The sequence below is a fragment of the Triturus cristatus genome, chromosome 9, assembly GCF_964204655.1.
Source record: "Triturus cristatus chromosome 9, aTriCri1.1, whole genome shotgun sequence".
Lineage (NCBI taxonomy): Eukaryota > Metazoa > Chordata > Amphibia > Caudata > Salamandridae > Triturus > Triturus cristatus.
In genome coordinates, this window is record NC_140592.1 from 861,574,051 (window position 1) to 861,587,039 (window position 12,989).

General features: G+C 52.3%; 1 protein-coding gene across 1 annotated transcript in view; it reads right to left on the reverse strand.

Annotated features, from left to right (window-relative positions):
• Nucleotides 1–12,989, reverse strand: part of DYNC1H1 (dynein cytoplasmic 1 heavy chain 1) — a 1,397,843-nt gene that overhangs the window by 99,968 nt on the left and 1,284,886 nt on the right. Inside the window, exon 75 of the mRNA XM_085626346.1 lies at nucleotides 4,448–4,590. Coding sequence (XP_085482472.1) covers nucleotides 4,448–4,590 — 143 coding nt within the window. The remainder of the gene's footprint in view (nucleotides 1–4,447; nucleotides 4,591–12,989) is intronic.

Here is a 12,989-nt window from a genome sequence, read left to right on the forward strand (position 1 = left end):
AAAGGCCTTTTGGCCTCGAAAAAATATTTTCCTAACTTGAGCTAAGATAGCACATCCGAACCCAATGGCGGAAAAAAACAATCTGAGGATGGAGAGGATGCCCATGCGCACTGTAGTCCAGGGGAGGAGTCACCTATCCAAGGATACTTCGAAGACTCTTCCAGGACAACAACGTGCAAACATCCGGACCCAACACTAGGCGGCGATCTATGCACAGATATGAATTCAGCAGCCCACATGCCTCGAACTAGTAGTAAACCTGCCATATTAAAGGGGGGAGGCAAAAGACCGCAACAACTGGGGTCTCAAGCATGATCCACGATCAGCATCATGGAAGGAGTAATCCTCCACGCAGTCAATTAATTTATGTAGCTCTCCTAGGAAACCAGGACGCAAGCGTCTAATCTGGTGAATAGTGCCTGCACAAAGCAAGAGGAGAGAGGGATATAAGAGAGGTGGGGCACGGATCATAGAGCATTGGTGAAGCAGGTGGCAGATCATCATACAGGGTTCCATATCACTAAGCGCAAAAAAAAAGGGTCCTTTGACACTCCATGATCCAGGCACGGAGGTCAGGTTAAAAAGACCCAAGCTTTCCCCACACTGCTATTGTTTTTTAATTCATTTGTTGTAGTTCAGTGAGCCGAAGTGGTTGCGGGGTACCTTGTGGCTGCAGAGAGCCTAAGTCTGTCTGCTCCAGCAAGTAACCCTGATTTCACCTTTTTGCTCACTAATACACTTGGTGTCTATTGAAATGTCTATGAGGGGATTTTCATTGTGCTTTGGGATAGAATGTGTGCCACATAATTACTGTAAGCAAAGATGTTGAAAACTTGCTCAGTTGACAAATTGTACAGGCAATAGAATAATTTATGGACGTACAAAAATATCCCCCTTTCCTTCCGTTTAGGTGGTACCCATGAAGAATTGGCTACATTTTGTGGAAGCAAAACTGAATACACTTTTCTCCTTGCTGTTACAGCAAATGAGAAACCGCTCTTTATTTAGAACTGTGTTCCTAAACTAAGGTCTTTTCGGTATTTTTTAAGCAGATGGTTTAAGATGATTTCCCTTTGAATACAAGGGTAAACATTGCTTTGTTTTATTAATTTTATTTAAAATAAATAAAACATACAAATTGGGATAATGACACTAACAATATTAGGAGGGCAACCTCATTTCCTGGTTTACATTGAACTTTCCAATTCTAATTGCATGTATCTGTAGTCACTCTTCTGTTTTCAATTACTTTCTGTTGGAAAACAAGGCAGTATCTGTGAGGCCTGCACAAACAACATGACTACATTTGTCCTTCACTGGGAACAAAACACCCAATTGTAGCGCCTGACTCTCAGAGGGTAGCGTTGCAGAGCAGTTTGAGGCTTACTCAAGGGAGGTGGTGTGGGCTAGTAATCGCCATTTGCAGGTGCGCAGAAATAACACTCAATAATTGATTGTCCAGTCTGTACTTTGCTTTATAAAAGTAAGAGTACATTTAATAAAGACACACACTGCTCAATACTATGCACCAATTTACAAATATACATAAGCTATTGGAATTACTTTGCGACATTGCATAACATCGCTACTTCTCCCGCAAAGGGGAGGGGGGGGGGGGGGTCTAGTACCACCACTCCCATGTATGCACATCATCTTGCCCCCAATGCAGTTAGTTGAATGTAACCTGGAGCGAGTGCCCTGCGCACTGGCACCCCCCCCCCCCCATTACCTCTACAAGCATTTAAAATAGGTAACCCTGCCTTGGTGACACATAACCCTACTGACCATAAAGTATGCACCTCTATATCTTAAGGGCTAGCAGTCTGGGTCCTTCACCTAAGCGCAGCAGCAAGAATACATGTTTAAGCAACACTTTAGAATGGCAGTACTCCTCACGTTTGTGGATCTTTAGAATGCATTGCAATTACAGCCCCTAAAGGCATCACAGATAAAATCATAGGATTACGCATATACAGCCAGACACCCTAGCAGGAATGTGTGACAACATAACCCCACTTAGCTTATGACATCACCTTACACAGGTACTTCACATTACACGTGACCTTCAGTCACTCTAAAAGAAATAACGTTGGTAAATGCATTTCTGGTGCAATTACACCTCTTCACCTCTAGGAAATGTTCTCCTCCAGGCATCCCCAATTCAGCCCTTCACTCCTTGATGCACTTCTCCATACACCCTCAGCTGTAGAACAAAAGTTCCAGCCCAGAAGGTGTTAAAATGCTGGCTGAGCCCCTGAGGGGTGATTCTTTCAGATGCCCCATGAAACTTATGGGCGGACTGTTCTTCTTTGTGCTGGGGGAGGCTGCATTGCTCCTGCAGCTCCCCCTGCACCTCTTTTCACATATGAGGGTGACACCCCTCCTCTGGGGGCCACCAGGCACAAAAAACGATCAATTTCCACATACCTTGCAAGGCATTGTGGGGCGCTTTCTGCTCCTTTTTATGAAGATTTGATGAGCGTCTCTCCCACTGTGCCGGGGAGAGCAGCAATGAGCAGATACCGGCTTCGGCGAATCTTCAGGCCTCGTTGAAAGGCCGGTCCCACCCGGACAGGGATACCGCTCGGGGAGCCCACCCCCGGCCGCAGGTTGGGGGCCTTCCTTTTGTTTTGGGGGTCCCGGTCCCACCACAGGCCTCCCTCGATGGAGGGCAGCGCAGGGGGCCCACCCCCGGCTGCTACCGCCGCCCAGCACCCTTGCGGGCTGCCGCGGGAGCCAGGCACAGTTCTTCTGGTCTGCCCGCTCTGGCGGGCAGACCCGGAACACCACACTGATCTGCTGGACCTCGAGGGAGTGCGACGGCACTCCCCCCAGCTCTGCCGCAATTCAGGGCACGGAGATGGGGTCCCGGGCCCCTGCTGGTTCTTCCAGCCTCTTCTCTTCGTGGCCCGGCGCGACGGCGCTCCCCGCCCCCTCCTCCTCACACGGTGCCTGGAGTTGGGATCCCGGGCCCCTCCCCCTGAAGATCTTCACGGGGGCGCGACGGCGCTCCCTGGCTTCATTTTTGGTGGGGGCCAGGGTGGGCTCCTGGCACCCCACAGGGGCACCTTCACGGGGTGCGCGACGGCGCACCCCAACTTTACTTCTGTTGGAGGCAGCCCCCGGGATTTGACCCAGCCGGGGGCATCTCTGAGACCGGCGGCAGAGCCCCATGTGCTTAGTCGTCGGTCTTCTCAGGGGTCAAAGGGAGTCTACTTTCCGGGGGGGGGCATATCTCAGCCCCCAGGGGTCCGATCTTCTCCATTTTCACGTCTTCTTGATCCTGGTGGCGCTCCCCAGCCACTGGGAGCACTCACATTCAATCTCCTTGTCTCCCAGGGGGTGCACTCTGCAGGGAGCGGTCTTCACTGGCTCCCTGCACCAGCCTTTCACCTGGCTCTCCTCCTGGGCCTCTTCTCCCTGCGCAGAAGCCCCTGCTTCTGCGCACTGGTCCTGGTCTCTTCTCCTGGCGTTGTTCAGGATCCTGGGATAGTCAGGGGGTTCCCCTTTCCAACTGCCCATTGCGCCAGGCTCCAGCACCTTCTGCCTCAGCAGACCACAGCCCAGCTTCTCTTCCTGTGCAAGCACTTTTAAAAAGTTGAGTAGGGGGTTGGCAGGAAGTCTGTTTGTCCTATCAAACAGCGAAAAATCACTTCACTGCCCCTGCTCCCTCCTTCCTGCCCAGCAAGTCCTGTCACACCAGTCTATCTGCACCTGCTCCTTGGCTGCGCACGCTAGGAATCTCCCCTGCGCAGTCCCTACACGTGTGCACACGTATGTACACATGTGTCTGCATGTAACCAGCCCGGTGTCCCTTACTCCAGCTGCTGAGCAGTGGCCTGGTCAAGCCAGGGGGACACCAGTAAAATCCCCATGCAGTCTCTTTCATTAGGAGTTCACTGTGGGTGAGTCCCAACTTATGAGGCTCCCCCACAGTAAAAGGTCAACAATTAGGTGCTCAAAAAGAGAAAAATCCGGGCGGCCCATAGTGTCAGAACCACCTAACACTTTCCATATCTTGTTTTTGAATTAATTTCCAGACATTGGTGTCTTTTTCCATAAAGTTCTTTAGACTAGGACACAGCGCCGAAAGGAGCCCAGACATATAAACAGTGAATGAATGGAAAAGAAGAATTTTGAGGAGGATAAATCAAATTGCCATGACGATATCCCTACAAGGGATGAAACTGAGATATGGAAATAAGGAAATTAGGTTGCCCGCCTAATATTGTGAAAGCATTCATCAAGGATTGAGTTTTGTGGGCAGTCAGAACTCCAGGAGTGGGCATAAGAGAACTACAAGATTGGGACATTTGACTGGTGCCATCCCAAAACACCACTGCTGGCTGTCTTTTTGAAAAAGGGATAAGGACAGCGCAAATATTAACCTGATTTCTATGTATCAAAAAAAGATATTTAGCGTTTCCCAATAAACCTAAAAAAGTACCTTCAATTCTTTGGCTCCCCCAGAAGCCGCAGCCTGTGAGATATTTTGTAGCTGCTTGATACGGTCACTGAAATCAGCCACCCACTGGATAACAGTCAAGCCAACAGGTACAGTGTAGAGAGACCAGCTTCTGGGCAGAATACCTTGGAGACAGAATGACATCAATTAATTTCACATACATGTTGAACAAGTTACTTACCTTCGGTAACGATGTACCTGTAAGAAACATTAGTTAGTTAGATTCCTCACCTTAGAATATCCCCAGGCGTCAGACTGGATCCGGAAGATTTTTCGTCAGCAATACCCCTTGCGCGTCGCTAGGCGTCGTCTGCAGCTCCGTGTCCGTCGTCGGCGTCGTGCGCCGGAATGACGTCGGAGTACTTAGACGCCGCACTCGCGCGCTGACGTCAGTTCTTGTACATAGCTTTCCGCGCCAGGAACGCAGAGCCATGCAAAGACCGACACTGGTGCCAAAAAGAAAATCTAGGGGCCTGAAAAGGATAACCTTAACCCTAGATGTCAGTTCGCAGAACGGGGAGGATGGGTGGGTCGGTGAGGAATCTAACTAATGTTTCTTACAGATACATCGTTACGGAAGGTAAGTAACTTGTTCATCTGAAAGAAACACGTTAGTTAGATTCCTCACCTTAGAATAGATACCCAAGCAATACCATCCCCGGTGGTGGGTCTGCGAACCAAGATCACACCAGAAAGTCCTGGAGGACAGAACGGCCAAAGAAGCCATCCCTCCGGACTTGGCTGTCAAGGCAATAATGCCTGGCAAACGTGTGTAGCGAAGCCCACGTTGCCGCCTGACAGATGTCCTGCAAAGGGACACCCCGTCCCAGAGCAGTAGTAGCCGCCGTGGCCCGAGTAGAATGGGCGCGCAGCCCAACAGGAGGGTCCTTTTTTGCCAAGGAGTAACAAATTTTGATGCACAAAACGACCCACCGAGAGATGGTCCATTTGTGCACAGCTTCCCCTTCTTAGCACCCACGTATCCAACGAAAAGTTGGTCGTCCACCCGGAACTGCTTTGTGCGGTCCAGATAAAAGGAGAGCGCACGTTTTGGGTCCAGACGGTGGAGCCTCTCTTCCTCTTTGGAAGGATGCGGAGGCGGAAAGAAGGTGGGCAAGGTGACAGACTGCCCAAGATGAAAGGGGGTCACCACTTTCGGAAGAAAGGAGGGACGAGGCCGAAGGACAACCTTGTCCGGATGAACAGAGAGAAAAGGAGGCTTTGATGATAAAGCCTGGAGCTCACTCACCCGTCTAGCCGAGGTGATGGCTACCAGAAAAGCAGTCTTAAGCGTCAGCAGACGAAGAGGACAATTATGAAGAGGCTCAAAGGGAGCGCACATTAGAAATGTGAGAACAAGATTCAAGTCCCACTGAGGCATTACAAAAGGGACAGGAGGGAACGTGTGAGTAATGCCTTTTAGAAAGCGTGTAACTACAGGGTGCAAGGTGCCCAGGGCAGAGCCCTGCCGGGCCAAAGAAAGAAGAAAGAGGAGAACCTCAGAAAGAGGGGCGGAAAGGGGATCCACAGCCTTTGCTGTGCACCATGCCACAAATTTGTTCCACCGGCAGGCGTATTCCTTCTTTGTGGAGGGACGCCTGGCTGCCAGAAAGATATCACAGACTTCAGGAGGCAAGTCAAATGGCATCAACTGCCGCCGCTCAATCTCCACGCATGGAGGTGGAGGCTGGACAGGTTCGGGTGTAGGACCGTCCCCTGCTGCTGCGACAGAAGATCCTCCCGAAGGGGCAGACGTATCGGAGGATCGGTCAACATACTGAGTAGCTCGGGATACCAGTACCTTCGTGCCCAATCCGGAGCCACCAAGATGACTTGGGCCCGGTCGTGCCTGATCTTCTTCAGTACTGTGGGCAGAAGTGGTATAGGCGGAAAGGCGTACAACAGACCGCAACTCCACTCGTGACGAAAAGCGTCGCCGAGCGAGTGCCGCCTTGGAAATTCCAACGCGCAGAACTGCTGACATTGCGCGTTCTCTTCGGTGGCGAATAGATCTAACCAAGGCTCTCCCCACTGCAGAAAGAGACCTTGCGCCACTTCGGAGTTCAGACGCCATTCGTGATCCATCATGCACCGGCGGCTGAGTTCGTCTGCTCTGGCGTTCAGAGAGCCCGCCAGATGTTGCACCACTAGGGTGACGCCCTGGTGTTCCAGCCATGTCCAGAGGCGCAGAGCCTCCTGACAAAGGGTCCACGACCCCACCCCGCCCTGTTTGTTGCAATACCACATGGCGGTGGTGTTGTCCGTGAACACCTGCACGACACTTCCCCGGACAGAGGGAAGGAAGGCTTTCAGTGCAAGCCGGATCGCTCTCAACTCCAACAGGTTGATGTGGAGACGAGACTCCGCCGGAGACCAGAGGCCTCTGATCTCCGCCTCTCCCATATGGCCACCCCATCCCAGGAGGGACGCATCCGTCACTACGACATGCTCCGGTTGGGGAAGGGAGAGGCTCTTGCCCTTGACCCAATCGCGGTCCGTGAGCCACCACTGCAACTGCTGTGCAGTGCCCTCCGAGATCAAGACATGGTCGGACAGGTTGCCGTGATGCTGGGCCCACTGAAACTTCAGGTCCCACTGCAGAGCCCGCATGCGCCGCCTGGCGTGATGCACTAGTAGGATGCAGGAGGCCATCAGCCCCAGAAGCCGCAACACTAGCCTGACCGAAACCCAGGATAGAGGCCGAAAGATGGGAATCACGGCCTGAATATCCCGGACTCGCTGTTCCAGTGGATAGACCCGGAACTGCAACCGAATCGAGAACCGCTCCGATGAAGAGGAGCTTCTGAGAGGGACTCAGGTGTGACTTCGGCACGTTGATGGAAAATCCCAGCAAATGCAGGAGATCCGCCGTAGTCTGAAGGTGGGAGACGACTGCCTGGGGCGAGCCCGCCTTCAACAACCAGTCGTCGAGATAGGGGAAGACTGGAACCCCTGATCTGCGCAGATGAGCTGCGACCACCGCCATCACTTTCGTGAAGACCCGAGGGGCACTGGTGAGGCCGAAGGGGAGCACGGTAAACTGAAAGTGCTCTTGACCCACCGTGAACCGCAGGTAACACCGGTGGGCCAGCAGGACGGGGATGTGGAAATATGCGTCCTGCAAGTCCAACGCCACCATCCAGTCTCCAGGGTCTAGGGCAGCTAGAACCTGAGCCAAAGTTAACATCTTGAACCTCTCCTTCCGGAGGAAGGCATTGACGTTCCGGAGGTCCAAGATAGGGCGTAGGCCCCCTTTGCCCTTCTTGGGAACCAGAAAGTAGTGGGAATAACAACCACTACCTACTTCTGGGCTCGGAACGCGCTCGACGGCCCCCTTGGCCAAGAGGGCCGAAACATCCTCGTCGAGAAGATTCAAATGATCCCCCGAGATACGGTGGTGCTGCGGTGGCATGGCTGGAGGGGTCGTCTCGAAGGGGAGGGAGTAGCCCCTTCGGACGATTTGCAGCACCCACCTGTCCGATGTGATGGACCGCCAGTGGAGCAAGTGATGGCGAACTCTGCCGCCCACTGGCGTGGAATGGGCCTGAAAGCTCGGACTAGGAAGGCTTTGAGGCGGATGCTGCCGGGGTGGATGTGGGCTGACCGAGTCGTCCTCCAGAGCCGCCTCGGCAGAAACCACGTCCGCGCGCAGGTTGGTTCTGCAGCTGGTGGCTAGGCGCACGTGAGGAGGCACCCCTTCCTTGGCCACGAAAGGGGTGAAAGGCGGAAGTTTGCGACCGCGGGGCCGAGAGGCCCAAGGACTTGGCCGTAGCCCGGGAGTCTTTAAAGCGATTCAGCGCACTGTCCGCTTTCTCGCCGAAAAGGCGAGTGCCATCAAAGGCCATGTCCATGAGGGTGCTCTGGACATCGCCCGAAAAGGACGTGGACCGCAGCCAGGCGTGACGTCTAAGCGCCACTGAGGTAGAAATCGCCCTACCCAGCGAGTCCGTAGTGTCAAGCCCACATCGGATAGCATGTCGCGCTGCATCCCTCCCATCGGCCAGAGCCTGGGTAAGTCGTGTCTGGACCTCCTCCGGACACAGGGGCAGCACGTCCTCCACCGTATCCCACAGAGAGTGGGAATAACGGTCCAAGAGACAGGCGGTGTTCAAAGACCGCAGACCCAAACTAAGGGAGGAGAACAGCTTTTTGCCGAACTGTTCCAGTCTCTTGGAATCCCGGTCCGGCGGAGCGGTCGGGAAGGAGGATTGGGAGGTAGAGGCCTGTATAACCAGGCTCTCGGGGGTAGGGTGTTGGGACAGAAAACTGGGGTCGCCCGGAGCAGGGCGGTGGCGCCTGGCGACGTTCCTGTCCACAGGAGGAACTGTGGAGGGCTTGGACCAGGTGCCCTGCAGAACGTCAGTGAGGGCCTCATTGAATGGCAGCAGAGGCTCAGTGGAGCTTGCTGCAGACTGAAGCACCTCAGTGAGGACGTTAGTCCTCACAGCCACGGCAGGTAGCTCGAGCCCAAGGGCTGCGGCCGCCTTGCGCAGCACCACAGAGAAAGCAGCACCCTCCTCCGAAGCCACAGTCGGAGTAGAGATGAATCCAGTGTCTGGAGAGGTATCCAGACCACTGGCCTCCCCCAGTTCATCTGCCCAGTCCTGTGACAGTTGAGCCTGAGCGGCCAGAGGATCCTCGGATCCCTCCCATTCGCCCCCATCATCCGATTCCTGGTATGCAGGAGGAAGGATCGGAGCCGGGCAATAGAAAAAATGTGTCTCCAGCGGTGACGAACACTGCGTCCATCGACGCCGTAACGGCGCCGGGCCCGGAGCGGGGCTGAACTGGGGCTCGACGCCGAGCGGAGTCGGCGTCGGAGGTGATACCGGTGTCGACGCCGGCGGAGGAGGCGTGACGAGGTCGACCGGCGTCGGCGGGGACTCGGGAACGGGTCCCTCGGGCGCTTGCGGCGTCGAGGCTGGAGCCATCGACGGCGCTGGGGCCGGAGCCGCCGGCAGGCAAGGTTGCCCAGTCGGGTCCGCGGGGCCCGAAGGCGCGCCAGCGGGCGTCGACGGCGGAGCCAGGTTCCTCATGGCCGAGAGGAAGGCACTGACTTCCGCCGGCGTCGCGTCAGTCCCAGGGACCGGCGGGTATGGGGACTTGCGCGGCGCCTGCGGCTCCGCTGGAGCCGCGGGGGTTGAACCACCCTGACCCTCGGCCGAGTCGCGCGACCGGCGAGAGGAGTCCGAAGAGCGGTGTCACCTCTTGGACTTCTTGGAGTGCTTCGACTTACCCGAAGACTCGGAACCAGACGATCGATGAGGACGTCGGCTGCGGCTCCGCGACCGATCCTTGGACCTCCTCCTGGACCGGGATCGAGAGGGGCGCGGAGCCGAGTGGCGAAGCTCGAGAAGCTTACGGGACCGCTCCCGTCTAGCCTTCGAGGTCAGGGCCTTGCAGTCCAAACACGACGCCGCGTCGTGGTCGAGGCCCAAGCAGTAAAAGGCACCGGCGGTGATGGTCCGTAACCGACATCAAGCGGTTGCAGTCAGCACAGGCTTCAAAACCAGGCATCCTACCGGCACCGGAGTCGAGACAAGATCAAAAAGGATCGAAAAAGTTAGTCAAAAAGTGACTAAAGGGGTAGCTCTCCCGGATCTGCGCTTACTGGCGCGGAAAAAAGAAGAACTGACGTCAGCGCGCGAGGGCGGCGTCTAAGTACTCCGACGACGTCATTCCGGCGCACGACGCCGACGACGGACGCGGAGCCGCAGACGACGACTAGCGACGCGCAAGGGGTATTGCTGACGAAAAATCTTCCGGATCCAGTCTGACGCTTGGGGATACTCTAAGGTGAGGAATCTAACTAACGTGTTTCTTTCAGATTTAGTGTTATAAATGAACTGGCAAACTTGGTATGATTACTGTGCACTAGGTTTATAGGCTACTTTGAAACTGAAACATAATGGATCAATATTATAGATGTAATGAGAGACTTTTGTATCAGTAATGTAATTAATTGTTCATCCTCTAATCTGAGAAAAATGTCAATGTGAGCAGTTAACATTTACAAAGGCTTTCTCAACTACAATGATATGCAAAACAAGCACTGTTTTTGCTAGTTTTAACTAAAAAGTTACTTACCTTCGGTAACACCCTTCTGTTGATACTCCAAGCGCTGATTCCTCAACTAATGAATACCCACAGGTGCCAGACTACATCCATAGATGTTTCTCTGCAATTCCCTCATTCACAGGTAGGTGGCATAATGGGGGTTGGCATTGTGTCTGTCCTGCTCAGGAAGTGGCATCAGGGCCAAATATAACCACCACCTCCACATGTTACCATAGTTTCTTAATGATATTTGTACGCATCGCCAGACGTGGAGCCCTCAATCAAATTTTACAGTGTGCCGATCTTTTATATGGGATCTTATTAACATGGAGAAAAAAAAGTCCATTCTACTGAAGGGGCAGGTGGGAGGGTTGTTTGCGGTTAAAGTTTCCAATCAACCAATCAGTTCGGATAGAACACGTGAGGGTATCCAGGCGCTGGGATCAGTCGAAGAACAGAAGGAAAAAACTAAAGGGAAAGCAATGAAAATGAGGGAAAAGCAAGAGCGCACTCAAAAAACAGGGGATAACGCAAGTAGAAATCAGTGAAAATGAGGGAAAAGCAAGGAGCAGACACTCAAAAATGGGAAGAAGCAAGGAGAAAGCAGTGAAAACGAGGGAAAAGCAAGGAGAAAGAACTCAAAAAATGGGGAAAAAGCAAGGAGAAGACAGGAGCAAGAGCGAAACAGCAGCACGGGGAGAGCAGGCCTGTCATCCACTAGAAAGAGCTTTACCAAATGTACCTTTTTTTCCTCTGATCGATATTTATAACTGCAAATTCCTCACCTTGTGAACAGTTATCAAAGCAAAGTTCTACCCCCCCAGGTGGTGAGGTTGTGGAATGGCTCAGACCAAGATTCCTGAAGGCCCAAAAAAGGCAAAGTGCCCACCCCACCAGACTTGGCTGTCCAGGAAATAATACTTTGCAAATGCGTAGAGGGATGCCCACACAGCAGTCTGGTAGATGTCCAAGACTGGTACACCGCATGCCTATGCACTAGTAGCAGCCTTTGCTCTGGTGGAACGAGTGCACAATCATTCAGGGGGTTGTTTCTTGTCTAGCCCATAGCAGATCTTTATGCATAATACAATGCATCTTGGAGATGGTTTTCTTTTTACTTCTTCCCCCTTTTGGCTCCAGAGAAGCCCCCAAAAAGTTAATTGTCTAATTGATCATGGTAAAAACTGAGGCCCCCCTTAGGATCAAGATGGTTGAGCTGCTTTTATACCTTGGACAGATGAGGTGGGGTGTAGATAGACTGCAAAGTAATGGACTGCCCTATGTGGAAGGGAATGACTAGCCTTTGGCAAGAAAACCGTTTTTGTCTGGAGGACCAATTTGTCTAGAAAGAAAGATGGATAAAGTTGCTGGATGGACTAAGTGTGGAGTTCACTCACTCGAAAAGCAGAGGTGATAGTGAGGAGGAACACTGCCTTTATGTGGCATATATGACAACTATGCATCGGTTCAAAAGGAGTGCATAAAAAGGAGTGCATATCAAGTAGGTGAGAACCAAATTAAGGTACCACTGCGGTATCACAAAAGGTGTGGCTGGAATATGTAGATCTGCCCCTTCAAGAAACACATCATTACCGGCAATTTCAAAAGAGATGGACAATCAGCCAACTGTAAGAAGGACGAAAGATAACCCTTATCTTTTGCCACATCAAGGCCTTAATGGGCTAAAGAGAGACAAAACAATAAGATCTCAGACAACTTTGCCTGTAAAGGCTGAATATCATGGGAGGAACCCCAGGCAACAAACTTCTCTCATATCAAACAAATGGAGGGAAAGGAGGGCTTTTAAATAATAACAATCAGTCTTATTATTATCACAGGTCCAGCATACATGCCCATCAATGAGTGGAAACAAAGGATATGCAGTTCCTAAAGTAGACGCAGGGTGTGTTAGATTAACTAAAGGGTACCGAGGTGATATAAGGGATCTGATGTGAAAAACAGGAGTCAAGTTAACTCCTTATTGGAAAAGAAGACCCTCACACACCCAACAAGCGGGTGTCTTGCTTCATCACCGGGTCTTTGCTCCTTATCGGGCCGGCAGGTGCAATGCCCGATCAGGCACCCAATGGGGCCTTCCTAGCGGAGATCTTTATTTCCAACGCCGATGAGTGAGGTGTGTGTGGGGGAAGAGAGTTAGTTACAATAGTGAGTGTAGGTGCAAATGAGGTGAGAGTGAGTGTATTAAAACAGGGGTAGGCGATCCACTAAATAGTTTTAATAAAGCATGGTCACCATCCTGATTAAAACAAAAAATAATCCGCACATTTCTCACCTGTAGTTATGTGAGTGAATGTGCTAGGGGGGATCAATAGGTCAACATGTTTCTTGCCTTAGAATATATTAAATGGCAATTCTTCAGGACCGGGAAAATAATGCGGCTACCTACACCTTTTTGGTGGTGCCCACAGTCTCTAAGAGTTAACAATTGTGGACACACATACAGCAC